Source organism: Bison bison, unplaced genomic scaffold (genome assembly GCF_000754665.1).
Source record: "Bison bison bison isolate TAMUID 2011002044 unplaced genomic scaffold, Bison_UMD1.0 scf7180017864146, whole genome shotgun sequence".
NCBI classification, from domain to species: Eukaryota; Metazoa; Chordata; class Mammalia; order Artiodactyla; family Bovidae; genus Bison; species Bison bison.
In genome coordinates, this window is record NW_011494718.1 from 9272560 (window position 1) to 9295938 (window position 23379).

Here is a 23379-nt window from a genome sequence, read left to right on the forward strand (position 1 = left end):
TATCACAAATTATTAGAGAGATGCAAATCAAAACTGCAATGAGGCATCACCTCACACCAATCAAAATGGTCATCATCAAAGAGCCTACAAATAATAAACACTGAAGAGGGTGCAGAGAACAGGGAACCCTTCTACACTGCTGGTGCAATGTGAATTTGTGCAGCCACTATGGAGAACAGTATGGAAATTTCTCAAAAAATTAAAAATAGAGTTGCCATATGATCCAGCAGTCCCACTCCCTGACATATATCAGAGAAAAACTCTAATTCAAAAAGATACATGCACTCCAGTGTTCACAGCAACAATATTTACAATAGCCAAGATGCGGAAGCAACCTAAGTACCCATCGACAGGTGAACGGATAAAGAAGATGTGATACACACACCCCCAGTGGAATATTATTTAGCCATAAAATGAATGAAATAATATCATTTGCAGCAACAAGGATGGATCTGGAGATTCACGTACTAAGTGAAGGAAGTCAGAACAAGGACAAATATCATATGATATGGCTTATACGTGAGATCTAAAAAAGTGATACAAATGAATTTATTTACAAACATAAATAGACTCACAGACACAGAAAACAAATTTATGGGTACCAAAGGGGAAAGGAGGGGAAGGGACTATTTAGGAGTATAGGATTAATAAAATAAACAGCAAGGATCTACTGTGTAGCACAGGGAACTATATTCCATATCTTTTAATAATCTATAGGGGAAAATAATCTGAAAAAGTATATACATACACATTACATGTGTATGTGTGTATGTATACAAGTATACAGTATATACATATACACACACCACTATGCGTGTGTGTGTGTGTGTGTGTGTGTGTGCATTCAGCTGTATCTGACTCTCTGCGACCCAGTGAACTGTAGCCCACCAGGCTCCTCTGTCCATGGGATTTTCAGGCAAGAATACTGGAATGGGTTGCCATTTCCTCCTCAAGGGGATCTTCCCAACCCAGGGATCGAACCTATGTCTCCTGCATCTCCTGCATCGGCAGGCAGACTCTTTACCACTGACTCACCTGGGAAGCCCTATATCCTATATATATATATGATCAAATCACTTTGCTGTACACCTAAAATAATACAACACCATAAATTAACTATACTTCAATTCTAAACATAAATAAATAAATAAGATGTTATTAAAGTCATTCAAAGAAAAGAAAAGCAATGAAAAGGCTCATGAACGTTGTTTTAGGTCACAGGTGAATTACAAACATTTGGCAATGTGTTTCTTACATTTATCATTAAGTAAACACTCTGTTCAAATGTCTGTGTCAGTATAGTAAACGCTTTTCAAGCCATCCACTACACTGAGTTACATAAACAAGTTCATACACAGACACCCTTCCCAGATACAGTGTCATTCATAATACTTTAAGGTTCTGTCAAGAACACGTGTCTATATTAAATTAGTTTTAAATATAAGCATATAAAACCAAGAATGCTTCACTCTTCCATCAAAGGAACATACGTATTCAACATCATAAATTTAAGATGCTCTATGTATAAAACTGAAGAATTCTAAAACTTTAGGAGACGAATGCATTATTTTAACACTAGGTAGCAAATACTGCAAAAAGCAGGCAGGGTAGGAGACCATTCCTAAGCACTGGGACAGTTAGAGGATTAACTACAGCTTTACAAAGATGAGAAGCTCAAAATGATACTGAGTAACATCTTCATTCTAGATCTTGGTTCCCTCATTTAAAAAAAAATACAACCATCTGGGAAACAAACTTCTTAGGGTTACAGATACAAATTATTACAAATTAATGTTATAGAGATTCTGAAAGCTTCCAGCTCTCCCCTCTCCCAGCTGTATAACCTGGCAAGTTACTCAATCTCTGTCTCAAATTCTTTATCTGAAAACGAGGTTAATGATGGGATGGAGCTGCTGCGAAAATAAGAGAGATGATGTTTATAAAGCATTTGCATAAGCCTTACATAACAGTCATGAAAATCTCTTACTGTAACATAAAATTCAAGATTAATATCAAAACAGTTTGGCACAATGCATATAAATAGTCACCCTAACGAAGGCTTATAGTCTGCAGCCCACTGTCATAAAATAAAGCATATGCTGGGAAGAGAGTCAAAGTTTATTTAATATGAATGACTCATGGAAAATATAAAATTCCTGTTCACCAATAACATTTGGAATTTCTCCCTTGGATGCTAATTATTTGGGCGGCAGATAGAGAACCATTACAGACAGCTACTACCTGCCAGGAGCTGATCTGCATTTTCCTTTCCTGTGAAGCCTTGCTTTCGCTTTCATGTCGCCTTTCCCACACTCTTTCCATATAAATCCACTTCTAGGCTGGGATCAAGATGCCTCCCTATCCGCAGGCACCTGGAGGAGAGGTCTCAGGATTTCACTCACATGCTGTTTTCACACCCAGACCAACCCAAGGCTGAGCTCAGAACCCCGCCAGCCTGGCACTCCTGAGGCCAGCCGTCACATGCACACCCATTCCAGCAGGAGTGAGACATGTTCAAAAAAACTACAAGGCAAATTTCCAATTCCAGGTCCAAGCCAACTTCTTTGGAAGTACTGATAATTTCTGGACTCTGCAGCACATGGAGGTCTGACCATGAGCCATCCTCTCAAATCCAAGTCTCGAATATAAAGAGTGTTTGGTTTATTAAGGCCTAACCTTTATTAGGGCCCAAATGGACTACAAAATATTCCCAATACTCCAGGTAACTGGCCACAACTCGAGTTTTTGGCGAGAACAAGAGAAAGAATTTTTGTTTCAGACAAGAAAACCCCTAGACTTGTTGCATTCCTTGTACAACCACCCAAACCAGCAGGCAGAATGTCTGGAGGGGGCAGGAGAAAGCTGCAGAGTAACAGGAAGTTTCTTATTTCATTAGAAACGCTCAGGGGGACAGCACTTCCCAGGTGGCCCCGTGGTTAAGACTCTAACAGGTAATGTCAGTGGTAAAGAATCCACCTACCAATGCAGGAGACCGAAGAAGTGCAGGTTCAATTCCTGGGTTGGGAAGATCCCCTAGAAGAGGGCATGGCAACCCACTCCAGTATTCTTGCCTGGAGAATCCCATGGACAGAGAAGCCTGGTGGGCTACAGTCTATGGGGTTGCACAGAGTTGGCTAAAGCAACTTAGCCCACAGCACACGCTTCTACTGCAGGGGGCACAGGCTTGCTCGCTGATCAGGGAATACAGAGAACACAAGCCATAAGGTGTGGCCAGGAAAACTGCTCAGGGTCACACACTCTCCAGCTGTCCCAGACCTAAGGGATCTAGCTTCAATTCATTCAAGGCACCCTTCTGCCTTTCCTCACGGTGTGAACCTTGGGAAAAGCAGCATGGCACAGTCTCTGGACCTTGTGGCAGAATTCAGCATCCCTGCCACCACTAAGATGCTCCGTCACCCAACTCTTCCTCTCACTTTACTTTACACCACACAGCATTTCTAAGAAGCACAGACCAGGATCAGATCAGAGACCAAGATCTGAATTCCAGCTCTGTCACGTTCAACTTGTCTCCTGAACTACGCACCTGACCCTAAGAAAGAAGATATATGTGGTCAACTACCTACTGAGTTCTATAGGGATTGGGTGAAGTAGTGTAGTAGCATATTTGAAACACCTAGAAAATGTAAACTTCTGTTTATTAGGATTTTAAACATTGTCAGATGCAGCTTCTACACTGACATGATATCTGCCACTAAGAGACTTTCTGAGGCACTGCAGAGTCTCAGCAAAGGGGACATATCTTTCTCGGGCTGATGATAAACCTCAGGGGTCCACGATGGAGCTGATCTGGAAAGAGGGCAGGTGTAACTTCAGAATGGCTTTATCTCAAATTGAGATGAGCACTTCACAGAGTGATAATCAAATCTTCTCTCCCCACTTCCCCTTCCTAATGTCTAGTTTCAAACTTCCTCTGTTCCTTAAAAATTTGTCTTCTGAAAAGATGCTCAACATCACTAGCTGCTGTAGTTTAGTCACTAAGTCATGTCCAACTCTTCTGCAGCCCCTTGGACTGTATCCCACCAGGCTCCTCCATCCACAGGATTCTCCAGGCAAGGATACCAGAGTGAGCTGCCAAACCCTTCTCCAAGGAATCTTCCCAACCCAGGGATCAAACCCAGGTCTCCTGTGTCCCCTGCACTGCAGGTAGATTCTTTACCATTGAGCCACCAGGAAGACACATAAAACTATGATGAGAGGTTATCTCATACCAGTCAGAATAGTCATCATCAAAAAGTCTACAAACAATAAATGCTGGAGAAGGTGTGGAGAAAAGGAAACCTTCATACATTGTGAGTGGGAATGTAAATTGGTGCATCCACTACGGAGGTTTCTTAAAAAACTGAAACTAGAACTACCATACGATCCAGCAATCCCACTCCTGAGCATATGTCCAGAAAAAACCATAATCTGAAAGGATGCATAACCCCAGTGCTCACTGCAGCACTGTTTACAACAGCCAAGACACAGAAGCAACCTGAAAGCCCATCAACTTTTATGAACTCCAGGGGAATGGATAATGGGAAAGACTAGAGACCTCTTCAAGAAAATCAGAGATACCAAGGGAACATTTCATGCAAAGATGGGCTCGATAAAGGACAGAAATGGTATGGACCTAACAGAAGCAGAAGATATTAAGAAGTGGCAAGAATACACAGAAGAACTGTACAAAAAAGATCTTCACGACCCAGATAATCATGATGGTGTGATCACTCACCTAGAGCCAGACATCCTGGAATGTGAAGTCAAGTGGGTCTTCTTAGAAAGCATCACTATGAACAAAGCTAGTGGAGGTGATGGAATTCCAGTTGAGCTATTTCAAATCCTGAAAGATGATGCTGTGAAAGTCCTGCACTCAATATGCCAGCAGATTTGGAAAACTCAGCAGTGGCCACAGGACTGGACAAGGTCAGTTTTCATTCCAATCCCAAAGAAAGGCAATGCCAAAGAATGCTCAAACTACTGCACAATTTCACTCATCTCAGATGCTAGTAAAGTCATGCTCAAAATTCTCCAAGCCACGCTTCAGCAATACGTGAACCGTGAACTTCCAGATGTTCAAACTGGTTTTAGAAAAGGCAGAGGAACCAGAGATCAAATTGCTAACATCCACTGGATCATGGAAAAAGCAAGAGAGTTTCAGAAAAACATCTATTTCTGCTTTATTGACTATCCAAAGACTGACTGTGTGGATCACAATAAACTGGATCAAGAGATGGGAATACCAGAACACCTGATCTGCCTCTTGAGAAACCTATATGCAGGTCAGGAAGCAACCGATAGAACTGGACATGGAACAACAGACTGGTTCCAAATAACGTCAAGGCTGTATATTGTCACCCTGCTTATTTAACTTATATGCAGAGTACATCATGAGAAACGCTGGGCTGGAAGAAGCACAAGCTGGAATCAAGATTGCAGGAAGAAATATCAATAACCTCAGATATGCAGATGACATCACCCTTATGGCAGAAAGTGAAGAGGCCTCTTGATGAAAGTGAAAGTGTTGGCTTAAAACTCAACATTCAGAAAACGAAGATCATGGCATCTGGTCCCATCACTTCATGGCAAATAGATGGGGAAACAGTGGAAACAGTGTCAGACTTTATTTTTCTGGGCTCCAAAATCACTACAGATGGTGATTGCAGCCATGAAATTAAAAGACGCTTACTCCTTGGAAGGAAAGTTATGACCAACCTAGATAGCATATTCAAAAGCAGAGACATTACTTTGCCAACAAAGGTCCGTCTAGTCAAGGCTATGGTTTTTCCAGTGGTCATGTATGGATGTGAGAGTTGGACTGTGAAGAAAGCTGAGCACCAAAGAATTGATGCTTTTGAACTGTCGTGTTGGGGAAGACTCGAGAGTCCCTTTGACTACAAGGAGATCCAACCAGTCCATTCTGAAGGAGATCAGCCCTGGGATTTCTTTGGAAGGACTGATGCTAAAGCTGAAACTCCAGTACTTTGGCCACCTCATGCGAAGAGCTGACTCATTGGAAAAGACTCTGATGCTGGGAGGGATTGGGGGCAGGAGGAGAAGGGGACGACAGAGGATGAGATGGCTGGATGGCATCACTGACTCAATGGACGTGAGTCTGAGTGAACTCCGGGAGTTGGTGATGGACAGGGAGGCCTGGCGTGCTGCGATTCATGGGGTCGCAAAGAGTCGGACACAGCTGAGCGACTGAACTGAACTGAAACCAATTCATATTCCCTCAAAAGTTACTACTTCTCTTGCATTCTCTGTCTTGTCTAAAGATGTCTTCATCTACCAGGGTGGAAACCTTAGAGTCAAGTTTTTGTTTATCTGTTTTACTTTTCACTTTTATCTCTCAGTCCTGAATATTCATTGGAAGGACTGATACTGAAGTTGAAGCTCCAATACTTTGGCCACCTGATGCAAAGAACTGACTCACTGGAATAGACCCTGATGCTAGGAAAGATTGAAGGCAGGAGGAGAAGGGCATAACAGAGGATGAGACGGTTGGATGGCATCACCAACTTGATGGACATGAGTTTGAGCAAGCTCCAGGAGTTGGTGATGGACACGGAAGCCTGGCGTGCTGCAGTCCATGGGGTCGCAGAGTCAGACATGACTGAGTGACTGAACTGAACACATCCAAAAGGTCACCAGATCCTATTTTTCTCTTGAGTCTCTCTTCCAATCCATTATCTCTTTCCCTTTGCCAATGGAAACTTTAAACCTCCATCACCTCTCACCTGGATTATTTCTAAAATCCAACCAGCCGTCTTTGCTTCTGTGCCCCTCCCCACATCAACTCTCAGTTCAGTTCAGTCGCTCAGTCGTGTCTGACTCTTTGTGACCCCATGGACTACAGCACGCAGGCCTCCCTGTCCATCACCAACTCCTGGAGCTTGCTCAAACTCACGTCCATGAAGTCTGTCATGGCATCCAACCATCTCCTCCTCGGGCGTTCCCTTCTGCTCCAATCTGTCACTCTCACAGTGCTTGCACAACGGAGACAAATACACAGCCCAACACCCAGGACCTACCACACGCCGGCCTCAACTGCTTGCTGAGCATCTTCTCAAGCCATCCCCACCCACTCACCTCCGCCAGCAACACCCCAGGGTGCGTGAACACCGACTGTGCCAGCACCTTCCTCTGACACAAAGAACAGGTTTGTTTGCAGCCTTGGAAAATAAGAGCTAGTGTCCGTCTAGAGCAAACAGCAGGCCCATGTGCCAGTCATTTCAAAACAGTCGAGTTTCCAAAGTTCAGAGTTCATCTCCTACAACACAATGCACAATGCAGTGTGTGCAGATATGTTTCACCCTCTCTGCCATGCCCTTGCGAACTGGGGCTCAGGACACCAACACAAAATGTAGAACGCTGCCTACTGAGAGTAAGGAACTGTCCCTGATCCCTGATCCAGGAGTCTTGAGTTTTCTACCGGCATCCATGAAACTCTACAGGGGAACCTGTTCACATGAAACTTAGATAAAATCTCAGAGCCTTCACTGCCTTAAACTAAAGGTGATAATTAAGAACAAGAACCATATCTCTACCATCTAACTACCCGCTCCCCCCCACCCCGATATCTTCCCTTGAAGAAAGTCAAAAAGTGCTGAGTAAAGTCCATCTAACTTGTGCACACTCAGGAGTGGATAAGTAGTACAGCAAGCCAGAATGGATGGGCTGCTAAGTAAGAGTCATTTTCTTTTCAAACTCAGCACTCATGTAGCTCAAGTTTAAGTAGCTACAAATTTTTACTTACATAAATTTAAAAAGAGACTCAGATTTAAAGCAAAAGTTGGCAGTTGCTATTTTCAAGACACTTGTTTTTTTTAGGCTGCGCCATGCAGCATGCAGGATCTTAGTTCCCCCATTAGGGACTGAATCTGTGGCCCCTGCATTGTGAGCTCAGCGTCTTAACCACTGGGCCACTGGGAAAGTTCTAGGAAGGCTTTTTTTTTTTTATCGGTCCTCTACAGAGATCAGAATATTATTGGAAAAGGTCTAGTGGTGTCTCTCTGCTGCCACCTGCCTCACCACCTCAGAGCAGCTGTGGCAACAGGGACAAGTCAAAAATCATCACAACTTTATATCCATATTTCTGTGGGTTATTCTCAAGTATGGGCTTCCCTGGTGTCTCGGCGGTAAAAAAAAAAAAAAAAAAAAATACCCGCCAATGCAGGAGACGTAGGTTCAATTCCTGGGTGAGGAAGGTCCCTGGAGAAGGAAATGGTGATCCACTCCAGTATTCTTGCCTGGAGAATATCATGGACAGACGAGCCTGGCGGGCTACAGTCTGTGGTGTTGCAAACAAGTATGACACGACTTAGCAACTGAACAGCACTGTTAGGCTACCCTGAACAGTCTCTCTTTTCTTTCTTTTCTGGAAAGCTTGAGATAGTCTAAAGCCATATTCTTCTTTTTTCCATATGCAAGGTCTCTTCCTTGCATTCGAGCCATTTAACTGCTCAAGTGTCCATTACAAGGCACTGAGAGACAGAGGTTGAAAGTCAAGCCAGTTAATTTTGCTGCTTCTTACAAAAGTCACACAGCATTACATGACAAGCTGAACTCAGGTGATTTCTTTCCCTATATAAATGACCATTAAAAAAACAAAGTTCCTTAGTGTTCCCAGAGCCTTGCATCAATGATGGGACCACTTAATGATGACTGGCTTCAAGTAATAGATTTATTTCTAAGCAACTCACATTTACTAAGCACTCAATGTATGCCAATATCCCAAGAATCCCCATTGCTGATTTTCACAACCGCACTACAAGGGAGTTGCTCCTGTTAGCCTGTCTTGCTCATGATAAAATTGAGACAGGTTAACAAGCTCACTTACAGGGCTGCAGAGCTAAAGAGAAAAGTGGAGAAAGAGATTCTCATCAGGGTTGACTTCTGAGCCCCTGGTCTCCAGCGTGATGCTCCAAGTGCCAAGACAGGCTCACAAGAAAATGCCCACGGACCTCATCCAACTGTGAGCCAAACACACAAAACCTCACGTGCCAACTCAGGAACAAGACGGTTTAACCATTTGTCGCTATTCATTTTACAGAACAACTCATTTGGAAGCTAATAGCTTTGGAAACGTACTTATTCTTAAAACAATTAAGATTACTAATTGAGAAAATGAAAAGTCAGTCTTGACTCGCCTGGAGTTAGTATTTTAGCTCTGTATTTGCATTATGCAGACACCACAGGACTCCAGCTCCCTCCCACAGAAAACCGTCCTCTCTCTCCACCCACACGCATCTCACACCCATTCTGATTAAAAAAGAGACAGTGAGCCAGAAAGGCTAGTTAACTTGCTGTAAATTTTCCAGGGACAGCTGTTCTTTATTTCTTCATTTTGCACGTAAATGGCCCTTGTCAATTTAAGATTAATGTGCAACGCTGGTAAAATATGTTGCAAGTTCACTTCGGGCATCTTCCCTCCCACAAAGATTAATACTGAAATTGTACATCATCATCTTCTACCAGGTCCATTCTAAGGCTCCATACAGCTCTAGAAGTGCTCTGGAAGCAGAAAAAGTCCTCAAGCCAACTTCAGGATATTTTCCCAAAGACCTAAAACTTTGCTTTCGAAAGGAAGAGAAATTTCACTTTTACGTGAGACAATTCAAAGACTGTCATATCTTAGATGTGGCTTCCTCCTTCTATCCCATGAATTCACAGCTTGTTACAAAGCTGAATTTGATAACTGACAGCTTGCCTAGACTGACGTCTTAATGCCATGCTCTAGAAATTAAAGTGAATATTCAAATTATCCACATATGGAAGAATTTTTTAAGAGAAACTTCATAAACCAAAGTGGCATTCGAATTTAGTTTTAAATTATGACTATTTAAAAAACAGCAACTGAAAGAAGGTTTTCAGCAAGCGTTATACTTTGTTTTTGCATATTTTATAGTGCATGCACCTGGAAAATGTGGTTTCATCCAACTCCAAAAAAAACAGGTACTGGGCATGGGAGGCGGTTCCTTAAGTTATTTACAAAAGAAAATTATTCTCCACGTTCTGAAACAAAATAAGTACGTAATTAACAATACCAGGCAACAGAAGTGCCAAAGGAAGGAACACGAACATCTCAGGATTCAAACAATCCAAAGGTTGAACAGGAGGGGAGTTTGGGGGAGAATGGATACGCATGCATATGTAGGGCTGAGTCCCTTTGCTGCCCGCCTGAAACTATCACAACACTGATAACTGGCTATACTCCAATGCAAAATAAACAGTTTAAAAAAGAAACAAAACAACCCAAGGGAAGGACAGAAAGAGGAAACAGATACACTTAATGAGCAGTAAAATCTACTGTGTAAAAAAATTAGCTCTCTGACCTTCACAGATGGGGCGGGAGTAGACAGGATGAATGAACTTCCTAGTGACAGTCTTTTAGAAACTAAGAGCCTGAAAGGAAAAAAAAAAAAGTTGTACCTACCTGTAACTTTCTGAAAGGCCTCTCTTTATTGCACCATTTTGGAACCTACATCTCATCATTCACAGAAAGCAACTCTTTCCTGGAGTAACCTGAGCTCCCCCCTCCCTCCCACGTGCTTCTTCAGCCCCTCTATCCCACATATGGTCACTAATACTAGCTTTTATATTTACCTCTCTAAGCCTGCTATTCTGCTATCCACCACCCTCTAGTGCTCATTCAGGTTCTTAATTAAATGCAAACACCTGAGTATTGCTTTTATTCTACTTCCTCATGCTTCCTTTCCATTTGGCTATTTTCTGTCTCCACATCTTTGGTGAGGTCTCTCTAAACGCTAAAATATACTTTTCTACTCCTATAAATCCAAAGAAGGCTGTTCCAAAACACAGACTTCAATTAAGATGAAAACTCACCAATCAAAAAATTAAGATCATGACATCTGATCCCATCACTTCATGGTAAACAGAAGGGAAAAAAAAGTGGAAGCAGTGACAGATTTTACATTCCTGGGCTCCAAAATCACTGTGGACAGTGACTACAGCCATGAAATTGAAAAAGACGCTTGCTCTTTGGAAGGAAGACTGTGACAAACCTTGACAGCATATTAAAAAGCAGAGACATCACTTTGCCAACAAAGGTCCATATAGTCAAAGCTATGGCTTTTCCAGTAGTCGTGTACAGATTGTGAGAGTTGGACTATAAAGAAAGCTGAGCACCAAAGAATTGATGCTTTCAAATTGTGCTGCTGGAAAAAGCTCTTGAGGGTTCCTTGGACAGCAAGGAGATCAAACCAGTCAATCCTAAAGGAACTCAATCCTGACTATTCACTGGAAGGACTGATGCTAAAGTTCCAATACTTTGGCCATCCGATGCAGAGCTGAATCACTGGAAGAGACCCTGATGCTGGGAAAACTGAAGGCAAAAGAGGGAGGCAGAGGATGAGATGGTTTATAGCATCAAAACTGGGTGGACATCAGTTTGAGCAAACTCCAGGAGATAATGAAGGACAGGAAAGCCTGGCATGCTGCAGTCCATGGGATCGTAAGAGTCGAACACGACTTAGCAACTGAACATACACAGAGACACACACTCAGCAATCTATCTGTATATTCAAATTCTCTTCATCCACACAATCTGGTAACAGTTTTATTTTAGTGTCTGAAATCCTTAAATTACTTACAAATATCTATGTTTTGTCTACCATTCATGGATTGAGCATTACATGTAACCAACCTTTAATATGAATCCCAAAAGCCTAGAGCAAGGCTATATTCACCCCATGAATGCTCCATAAATACTGGCTTCACATGAGAACTACAGTTTAACTATGACAAATCACTTGTTACTGAGGGAAGGAAACAAACATGGAGCTATTTTCTTTGGAAGTTTTCTGTTGTTTGTCTGGGTTTAGGTTGGATTATTTTAAAAAAGAAGTTGAAAGTCCCCCATGTTCAGTTCAGTTGCTCAGTCGTGTCTGACTCTTTGCGACCCCATGAATCACAGCACGCCAGGCCTCCCTGTCCATCACCATCTCCTGGAGTTCACTCAGACTCACGTCCATCGAGTCAGTGATGCCATCCAGCCATCTCATCCTCTGTTGTCCCCTTCTCCTCCTGCCCCCAATCCCTCCCAGCAGGACACTATATAGATAACATCTGTGTATCCCATTGCTCCAATACATAAGAAACTCTTCCATTAAGACTCCTAAATTTTACTACATATTAGCATCACCTGGGGAACATTGAAAACGCCAGCTTCCTAGTTCACACCCAACAGCAACGAAATCAGACTGACTGGGGTGAGAGCTAGGCAGCAGCATTATTTAAAGATCTCAGGTGATTCCATGGCACAGCAGTGTTTGAGAACAGATGCTTCAGGAAGTCCTTCAACTTGGAAAACATAAGCGATATGCTCCCAGCGGTGGTCAGATGACCTGGATCCATTAAGAGCCGGTACAAGATCATTAACAAATACTCAGTAAATGGATGAAAGACCCCTTGATCTGACTCTCTAGTGTGCCTTAGCTTCATGAACAACTCTACAGAAACGAAGAGTAGGATCTGTTAACTGATGCTGACATTACAGTGAAATGGGGTTTGTTAGGATGCTTTTGGCTGTTAGCTTTTTGCTGTTAGCACAGCAAATGCTAAATGCTAACAGTCCCCTCTAGGACAACATATATTACACTACATATGTGTCACATAGTACGTATGTTATCTACATCACTATGTGTGGTAGATACATCAGTAAAAATGTTACCTTTTCTCAGGGGGCTGAGGACTACAGTAAGTTTTAGGCATTTGTCTGATGCTTTGTACATATTTAAATGATAACACAAAATTGATGCCACTTCCCTGTGGCTCGGATGGTAAAGAATCATCCAATAACGCAGTAGACCTCAGTTCAATACTTGGATCAGAAGGATTCTCCAGGAGAAGGGAATGGCTACCCATTCCTGTATTCTTGCCTGGAGAATCCCAGGGACAGAGGAGCCTGGCGGGCCACAGTCCATGGGGTTGCAAAGAGTCGGACGTGACCGAGTGGCTTTCAAAAGTTGATAAAAATCCCAGGTGTCATTTTTAAAAGACATGTTAGGTAAAAGGTACACTAACTGCTTTAACCAAAACATATGAAACAGTAGTTTTCAGAGAAAATGATAGTGTTTGTTTAAAATGTTGAAAAATGTGAACAGAAATAATTCTTCATACAGATCTCATTAAATGCCTCTGGACCGTAGGCATGTAGATCCACAAAGCACGCACAGCGGTCATTAATGCCACCACCAGATACTCCTGGCTCTCTGCCTGCTTTCCAGGCTCCTGGTAGGGGTGTGCTATGTAGACTTTTTGCGGTTGAACGAGGCCATGTGGTCATTTCTAACCAATCAGCTGTGAGCAAATGAAACTCGCATCAAAGCCAGAGTATTCACCTGATGGTCCAAAGTCCTCCAGGCAAGGCAACCAGGAACCTGGAAGCCAGGTAGCAGTGATGGGCAAAGCCCTCCTACCAACTATCTGAGTGAGAAATAAGTCTTGTTGTCTTAACCCGCAGAGAATTTCCAGCTTCCTGTTATAGGAACATAAACTAGCTTTATCCTGACTGATGAAAAAAAGTGATGCAACAACATTGGTAGCAAAAAAAAAAAAAAATCAATAGCCGTGATAGCTGATTTAGGGGAACTCATTCAGAGCAATATTCCCTGAGGGAACTTCCAAATTTAGGATAAAAACCTCAGCGATTCCACAAGGTTCCTCATCATACTGAGTAACATGATCTGACAGTTGATCCTTTTAACTCTATTTTTAGCCTATTACTCTACTAAAAACAAAAGGCTTTAGTTATGAAAGACCTTGAGGGACAACAGATTTGAAAAGAATATTATATGCATTTTTGTTTTTCATTGTAAATGGGAAAAATCTAACTTAAAAGATATAGACTCATTCTTCTATAAAAAAATTTACATGTTTATAATAAAATACATTCAATTCATGCAGATTCTATTATACATATTCCATTCAATGAACATGCGCATACACGCTAAGCCACTCAGTCGTATCTAACTCTGTGCGACCCTATAGACTGTAGGCTCGTCTGTCCATGGGATTCTCCAGGCAAGAATACTGGAGTGGACTGACATGCCCTCCTCCAGGGGATCTTCCCCACCCAGGGATCAATCCCGTGACTCTTACATCTCCTGCGCTGGCAGTCACTTTCTTTACCACTAGCGCCACCTGGGAGGCCAATGAACATAACACTCCATAAAACTACAGATTCATCAGAAAGCATTCTAGATAGATTTCTATCTGCCCAGGCAGAGACAAGTAGATATAAATTATATCCTTTGTGGAAAGAATTGTATTTACAAAAAAAAAAAAACAAAAAACCATGCAAGTGATACCATAAAGGCTCTTAAGAAGCTCAGGAAAAAGAGAAACATGAATGATGAAGTGAGAGAGATGAAAAATCACAGTATCCCCATTTTGGAAATTTTTGAACCATTAGGAAAAAGAACAAACTTGTCAGCTCAACCTCAGTGCAGGTTGAAATGAATGAAAATGTGTCACTGCCTGAATTGCCACTGTAAGGGAGAATGGAAGAAAAGCTTTCTGTGGCTTGGGTTTTTATTATCGATGGGCAAATCCCCAAATCATAAAACAGCTCGTATTCATCTGTTAGCCAACACTCTCATTTCACAGGTGGCAGTCCTGGCTTTATAACAAAGACCTTGTTTTGACAGAAAACGTGAGTGCAATGCTTCATTCCACTAAGTCATTCAGAGTAGGACTGGGATAAACAATATATGAGAGGGAATTAAATATTCAATTTATCCATACTTCACTAGACTCTAAACAAAGAGAAATCCAGCCCCCAGACACAGCTTGTTTTGCAAATTTATTGTATTTAGTTTCTCCAAAGCCTGCCACAATGGCTGCAAAGCACCAAGGCCCTGTTTTTCCTTAAGGACTAGAAACAAAAGACCCTTGAGCTTTTAAGTCAGGAAACCAAAATGGGGAGGGATTATCTTCCCTGAAGTTTAAAGTGGAAACAATTCAAAAATTACCAACAGGTGGATGAATAAACAAAATGCAGTATATCCATAAAATGAAATACTGCTGCTGCTGCTGCTGAGTCACTTCAGTCGTGTCCGACTCTGTGCGACCCCATAGACAGCAGCCCACCAGGCTCCCCTGTCCCTGGGATTCTCCAGGCAAGAACACTGGAGTGGGTTGCCATTTCCTTCTCCAATGCATGAAAGTGAAGAGTGAAAGTGAAGTCGCTCAGTCGGCTCCGACTCTCAGTGACCCCATGGACTGCAGCCTTCCAGGCTCCTCCGTCCATGGATTTTCTGCCAAGCAATAAGACAAAAGCACTAAGAGTACACCTAGGTGTTTGCTGGTGGTGAAGAACCCGCTGGCCAACGCAGGAGATGTAAGAGATGTGGGTTCAACTCCTGGGTCGCAAAGATCCCCTGGAGAAGGAAATGGCAACCCACTCCGTTATTCTTGCCTGGAGAATCCTATGGACAGAGGAGCCTGGCTGGCTACAGTCCATAGGGTCGCGAAGAGTTGGACATGACTAAAGCAACTTAGAGCACACAAAAGTACACCCAAAAAGATGAATCTCAAAAGCATTATGCTAAACAAAAGAGGCCAGACTCAAAAGAGTATATACTGCATAATTCCATTCATTTAAAAAGCTTTTTTAAAAAAATAAAAAGAACGAAAGTGATAAAAAGCAGTTCAGTAGTTGCCAAGGGCCAAGGATGGCAGGCAGGCTGAGAAGGGGCACAAAGGAATTTGGGGGGGAGATAGAAATCTTCTATAACAGTGGTGGTAGCTACACAACTATAACACATTCATCAAAAGTTATCAATTTACAGTTAAAATCAGTGAATTTTACCATACATAAAAGATATCTCAATGATGCTGATTTTTAAACTGGAAGCTAACAAGACAAGTGAAGACGGAAATACCTTACTAGCGTGTAAACAAGAAGTGATTAAGACTGATTGTCCAAGTCCAGCGCTGCTGATTCTTCCACTGACTTCAGGTTTCGACACAAGGAAGAAACGTGTAAATAAAAAGGAACCCCCGCCACCCTCCTCCCCTACCCGGCTCAGAGTAAATGAACAACTGAATCTCTGATGCCTAGAAGGTGCGTTTTGCATTAAAATATTTCATTCTACTTAACCAAGCAAAAAGCATTTGAAACAACCCTAAGATTTTACATACCTATAGCCTCTCATGAATAAAATGATTCAATCATGTTACCTCGTGTTTCAACTGCACGGATGCATTTTCTAAGAATTGTGAATCCCATCTTATCCAACTGTGCACCTAAAAGAAATACAGTTGTAAAATATTAAAGGTGCAAATACTCACATTTTTCTTGCTGACAAAAATAAGACAAAAGTATTTAGGTCCAATATACTTTTTATTTCCCTCTTCAAAAAAAGAAAACTAAAGGCCATGCACTCCCTGTTTAAATAAAGTAAATCAGAATTTCATAGAAGAGGAGCACTTGTAGTATCAGGACCTACATTAACAACAGATACTTCTTTGGTGGCTCAGACGGTCAAGAATCCGCCTACAGAAAGGAGACCTGGATTCAATCTCTGGGTTGGGAAGATCCCCTGGAGAAGGACATGGGAACCCACTCCAGTATTCTTACCTGGAGAATCCCCATGGACAGTGAGCCTGGCAAGCTACAGTCCATGGGGTCTCAAAGAGTTGGACACCACTAACATTACCCATATATGACTAACATTACCAACACATATAAATAAATTCATAATTGAAACTAGCTGTTAGCAAAAATATTTTAAATAGTGAAAAAGACAGTGATTACAATTAATCTTTAGAGGAAGCTATCCAGAAATAGTTAATGTTTTGCCCAAATTCCAACAACTCAGGTTTGTTTTTTAATTATAAACATAAGTGAAAGTTCTTAAATTACTTGACAAGCTGGGGAAATAACACAAAACTTTTCTTTTTTAACCTAGGAGGAAAAAATTCTTAGACACTCTTAAAAATAGTATTTGAATGATGAGCTAGAAACTTTTTTCACATTTTATACCATGCTCTAAATGTTTAATATTTTATTATTTTCATAATGAATTTAAAAGATGATTCATGCAGCAAAAAAAAATTATTTTGAAAATACAATTTTATATTTTTTCTAATATGAATACTTTGCCATTGATTAGGCTGATGTATTTGAGGACCCTAATAAAAGACAACTCTTGTTTCAAAAATGCACTCAGGGAAAGTGAATGCTTTATTTCGCCTTTAGAACTCAGAAGCAGGAATACTAACCCTTGGTTCTCAGAAGGGACAGCATGGAATAATTTATGAACAAAAACTTTACAGGTTTAAAGCTAAGCTTGGAGAGCACTTTAATGAGGAAAAGTGGGCAGTGGTGTACTTTTTCACAGATCTACTATTCACATTTATATAAAATGTAAGTGTTTCTTTCTGCTTAGCAAAACTACTTTTCCAAAACATGTTTTCATTTCTCAGGTAAAAAGAAAAGAAAGGAAGAGAAGAGAAAGAGGGGATAAGAGAAAGAAGGAGGAGAAAGGGCAACAGAAGAGAAGACAAGAGGGAGGGAAGTCCTAAGCAGGTGCCTCCATGGCTGACAACCTTGCGAGGCACCTGGTGAATTTCCAGGGCCGGGTTAAGTGATGCACACACCATAATCACTTTGAAATCGTGGCTCATTTAACAATGTCTCCAAACTGTGGACATCTGACAAATGTGGCTTCATTCTTCCAAAGATATAAAAAGTAGATTCATAAAGAATCCAGAAAATTTCATCACATCTTATCTTATCCAGTTAAAATCAAGAGTACAAGAGCCAGAGATTATTTCCTTTTCCTCTAGGACATACAAGGCAAGGGAAGATCATTGTCCTAGAATATCTGAACACATTTGGTTGCTATTAGTTTTATTTTCTAAGGTGTAATGCTGACTATTTGTACAGCCCACATCCAAGAGACTGGAAGAATAAAGGATACCATGTGTGGAGGTGAGAGGGGTGGGGAGCCGAGGAACTGGTGGGGTGTTCCCACCCACAGGAGTTTATAACTTAGGAAGCTTACAGATGCATGCCTGAAATTCCTGTGTATTTGTTTATGGCCATAAAAACAAATACCAAAGTCAATGATAGAGTATTTTGGTTTCCGTAGAGGAAGACTAGAAAGAAAAAGGCTCAGAGATGGGAAAGATCAAGGCGAGTTTCAGCAGTCAAGAAAAGTCTGAAGAGGTCCTCAGTGGATAAGACACCCACCACTTAGCAGACTGACACAGACAGAGTACAGAGAGCAAGCACCCAGCAACAGTTTGACATCAGTAATAAAAACAGAGTAACTCATGAGAAAGGGAGACAACAGTCATTTTTATACATTAGCACTTACTTCCTTCTGGTCTTGGGATGATGGCTCTATTAAAACTAGGGAAGAGCTAGTAAAAGAGAAAAAGGGGAAACAAGTTTTTTCAGCAAATCCATAAAAATGATTCTATTGTAGTAGGCACACCTAGGGACTGTCCAAATAATACACTGACGTTGGTTAATCACTATCATGGGCTCAAAGGCAAGACAGGTAACAAAAAGGAGAGCTCTGAGTCTCCTTGGCCTCTCACCAAGGCATTGCCAAAGTAGCAAAAATAATATGAAGTGCCAGGACTGAAAGTTCATGTAAATTTGTAATGCTCAAACAAACTCCTGCATTCTAACTAGGAAGATTAAGCTCATTTATTCACCATTGCTAAAATCTGCTGTTTACTTAAAGACATGACTTCTGCCGTAATCTCAATAACCACATCTGAAACATCAAGGCATCCCAGGCTGCCTCTGAGAATTCTAGTGCTGCCCCATTATCTTCAAGGCACATACGTCACCTGAAAAAAATTATGAAATGCCTTCAGTGCCCTTACCTAAGTACATAACTGAATATTTATTTTCTTTATGCACACTTGCATTTATCTGTATATCTCAAAGTAATTACCTGGCTTTTTTACTCTAAAGGAGAGGATGTATGTGTCAAGGTTACACTGCCTTTGGCAATAGACTTATTTCCTCATGACTTCGCCATATGACCATTTTGCTATGCAAATAGGCAAACTCACTCTCCAAAGCATTTCTTGAATCTCTGGGGGGACAAGTCTAGGTCAGTGCCTTTACTAGAGAGGATTAGGATAAACTGTTTTGGATCTCAGCAGCTACCAATGTTGAAAGTACTCTTGACTCCTAGCTAAAAATTTCAAGGACAAATTAAGAATAAACAGAACTAAAATCATGGAAGCTAAATGTAGATCAAATATAAAAAAATGATACACAAATCTGATCACTGCTTTTTTCCTCCAAGGATGATGCATTTTCTTATACAGGATCTATTTTTAAAGTATGTAATTTGGGCTTCCATGTTTCAAACACCGTGTCAAGACTGCTAAATGTGTTGCTGCCCATCCTCTTCGCCTTATTATATTCTCAGGGACTGCCCACTGCCATCAGATAACATTATCTTCTGCCCATCTCACAAGCTCTATTCTGACACCTCTCTTTTTACTATATATGACCCCTCTTCTACTGGGCTCTATCCCTCTTTTTAAATCCTGCTGAAACGCCAAATGCTTGCCAGATAAGCCCACCTGGTACCTGCACTGGCAGCTGGTTATGAGTCATAATACTTTAAGTAGAGTTGATTTAAACCAGTACTATGGTGTTTTCTATAATTATCCTTGTTAAGTCCCCCATTCAATATATGACCTGCCCAGTTCTCAACTCCCAGACGCCACCAGTCCTCTGAGAGGAAGGCAGTGCTTGAATAAAGTGGCAAACGGACTGAAGTCCCATGCCTCTGGATTGCTATCGCTGCCTTTAATTTATTCCTCAAACCAATCTGAACACAGAGGCCCATTCACTCAGGCTACCTAACACTGCACACTGTGGCTCATTAGGCTAAACCAGAAATTGTTAAATCAAGCAAATAAGTGCAGCAGTCACTTGTAATACTGCCTGCACAGCCTCATATTTATCGTTCCATCTCCACTGAGATCAAAATGAATTGCAAGCATTTATTGTGTTCATCACCCAAAGTACTTTCGCAGGTAGGGAAGAAGAAATTGAGAATTTAGATGACTTCCTCAAGCAAAGCGAACCTGAGCGACAAAGTCAAGAAAAATAAAAAATAATGATATGCCAGTCTCAAGGGTGCCGCTGCTATCTCAAACCAAATTTCTAGACTACCAAACGCTTCCAAGAGGAATTCAGACACCAGCTTCAGCAGGGAACTTTTTTTCATATACTATAAAGCAAAAATAACATGAAAATGAACAGAAGTCAACTCTAAAGGATTTGAAATAAAACTCAACCACTGGTTATATCTTACAGCTTCTTTTCCACCCAGAACTTCCAACCACTGCTTCCTCTCTTCTTCCGAAAACGCCTGCATGGTCAAGGAAATACCAGGCCTGCAAGACACCAGAAACAGATCAGGTTATTCCTTGACGGCTAAAAAAAAAACAAACCTCCTTTTCCACTTCCTAATGTTTCATTGTGGTCATTGTTTCTTTTAAATTTTCAATTGAGATAAAATACACAGAACATAAAATTTACATCTATACCCATTTTTAACGACACGGTTCAGCAGTATTGAGTCCAGACTCCAGAACTCTTCATCTTGTAAAACTAAAATTCTGTACCCATTAAACAACAAGTCCCCACTCCCCTCCCTCCCAGCTCCTGACATCCACCCTTCTACCTGTTGTCTCAAGGAACTTGATTACTCTAGGTGACTCTTAACAAGCAGACTCATACAGTATTCGTCTTTTTGTGACTTGCTTATCTCAATTGGTAAAGTATCCACCATTTTCATCCATGCTGTAGCATGTGTCAGAATGTCCTCCCCTTTTAAGGCTGAATAGTACTCCACTGTATGAATATACCACATTTTTCTATCCATGCACCCATCAGTGAATGCATGGTTTGTTTCCACCTGGTTACTGTAAACAATGCTGCTACTAGATCCTGCTTTCAATTCTTCTGGGTATATACTCAGACGTGGAGTTGTAGGATGTGATATAATAAATATGTTTAATTTCTGACCCCATCTCCCAGCACACAGCTCCAAAAACCCTTAGAGGGACTACCCTGAAGGTCTGAAGCCAGGGGCACTGGTTCGATCCCAGGTTGGGGAACTAAGATCCCGCGTGACGCGTGGTGCAGAAGGAAGGGAGGAATAGAGAAAGGGGGTAGGCAGGAAGGACAAACTTGGAATCTTTAAAATGATGTGTCATTTTGTATACTAATGAGCTGAGGCTCCTGGAAAGCCTCAGGATGTGGGCTGGTTGCCTGGGAAACCAACCATGGATTAGAGCATTAGAATTTTCAGCTCCATCTCATCCATACACCTCCCAGGAGTGGGGAGGGACTGGAGGTTGACTTCCAACACCAACAGCCAATGATTTAATCAATCATTCCTGCATAATGAAGCCCGCATAAAAATCCCTGGGGTTCAAGAAAGTTGGCAGGGTGATGAGCCCATGGAAATCTGAAGGGAAAGTACCCCAACAGCAGAAACAGAAGCTCCAAGTCCCTTCCTCCATACTTTGCCCTGTATTATCTCTTCATGGGTTTTTTCATCTGTTCTCATTAAAATATCCTTTACTGTAAACTGGGAAGATTCCCCTGGAGGAAGAAATAGTAATCCACTCCAGTATTCTTGCCTGGGAAATCCCACGGACAGAGGAGCCTGGCGGGCGACAGTCTGCGGGGTCACAGACAGACAGACATGACTGAGCACACACACACAGATAAATCAACAACAGTCAGTAAACTATTTTCCTGAGTTCTGTGAGCCATTCTAACAAATTATCAAACTCAAGGACAGTGGTAGGGGGCAGCCTTGAGGCCTTGATCTGCGGGGTCTTCCTGAACTCCACCTAGTGCCAAAGCTGAGTTTAATCTTAGCACGCTTGCTCTCCATGGAGAATTAGAGAATTGCTTAGAGACACTCACACATTTGGAGTACAGGTGTGTTCTGTAATTAGGGAGAAACCTTTCTGTCTCACAAGGCGGGGGGTTAAATGGTAATTTTATTTTTATTCTTTTTAATATTGTGCATTCCTACTAACACTGCACAGGGTTCCAATTTCTCCATATCTTCACCAACACTTAATTTTCTTCCTCTCTCCTTCTCTTTGAAAGTCGCCATCCAGTGGATGTGGGATGGTAGTGAGGATTGCATTTTTATTTATAAAGATACACATGTTGGTTGGCTTCCCCGGTGGCTCTAGTGGTCCTGTCTGCCAATGCGGGAGACATATGTAGGTCCAGCTCCTGGGTGGGGAAGACCCCTTGGAGGAAGAAATGGCAACCCACTCCAGTATTCTTGCCTGGGAAATCCCACGGACAGAAAAGCCTGGTGGGCTACAGCCCATGGGGTCACAAAGAGTCGGACACGACTGAAGCGACTTGGCACAAGTTCACTGTTACCCAGGCGTGGGCAGAATGAAACCAGAAAGTCGTTTTTCATCCCACCCCAGCACTGTCAACCGTTTGGGGGGTTTCCTCAGTGTTTTCTCAGAGCCTTGGGTTGGTCCTCAGAGCCAAAGGCTGATCTTTCTTAGTTCAGTTTATTTGGATATTTAGACAATCTGCCTGAAAACTCTTCATGCTGGGAAGGAGTGCTAGGTAGAAAAGCTATTAATAATTTCTCTTAAACTTTGGTGGTTTCTCCAATGAAACAACTTTTGTATGTTTGACAAAAAGTATTAAAAATAAACTTTTGGGAAAGGGATGAAAAGGTAGAATACTCCAAACCACAGACAACTGGAAATGAAAATAGATGGTTGAAATGGAAAGTAAATATCCATTCCCATTTAATACTGAATATACAATATTTTTTAAAGTTATCACTCCTGGAACAGTATTTCACCTCATTTTCAAGAGTTGGATAATCTTTTACAAGTAAAGCAAGTGGCAAGAATCAAATGTAACTCAAGAACCACTACAATTTTTATAAAGTACTTAAAGCATGCAATACTCCAAAAGCACCATACCCAAGGCAAATACACTGTGTTCCCAAAACTCACACCCACAGGTGTTAGGCTTTGTCCCCACATGATGGCTACAAAGCCTGAGCAGTTATCTGCTTCAACTTCACTACCAAGTCTCTACAATTCATGGGTCCGCCTCTTCAACCACTTTCTCCAGGCTATGAGTTTTGTGGAAAAAAATAACTTGTGGATGTGTCTAGTAGTCCAGAGGTCAAGACTTCACCTTCCAATACAAGAGGTGGGGGTTCAATCTCTGGTCGGGAAACTAAGATCCCAGATGCTACACGGCCCCCCAAATACACACACACACACACACACACACACACACACACACACACAGGTAACAAATTTAAAGGACTTTAAAAATGGTCCATGTCAAAAAAAAAA

At 41.6% G+C, this 23379-nt stretch overlaps 1 protein-coding gene across 2 annotated transcripts in view; it reads right to left on the reverse strand.

Annotated features, from left to right (window-relative positions):
- Positions 1-23379, reverse strand: part of ARHGAP10 (Rho GTPase activating protein 10) — a 215870-nt gene that overhangs the window by 151642 nt on the left and 40849 nt on the right. For both annotated transcript variants that reach the window (XM_010840774.1, XM_010840773.1), the window contains exons 4-6: positions 20325-20406; positions 18351-18396; positions 16207-16272 (exon numbers count right to left, since the gene is read on the reverse strand). In XM_010840774.1, coding sequence (XP_010839076.1) covers positions 16207-16272; positions 18351-18396; positions 20325-20406 — 194 coding nt within the window. The remainder of the gene's footprint in view (positions 1-16206; positions 16273-18350; positions 18397-20324; positions 20407-23379) is intronic.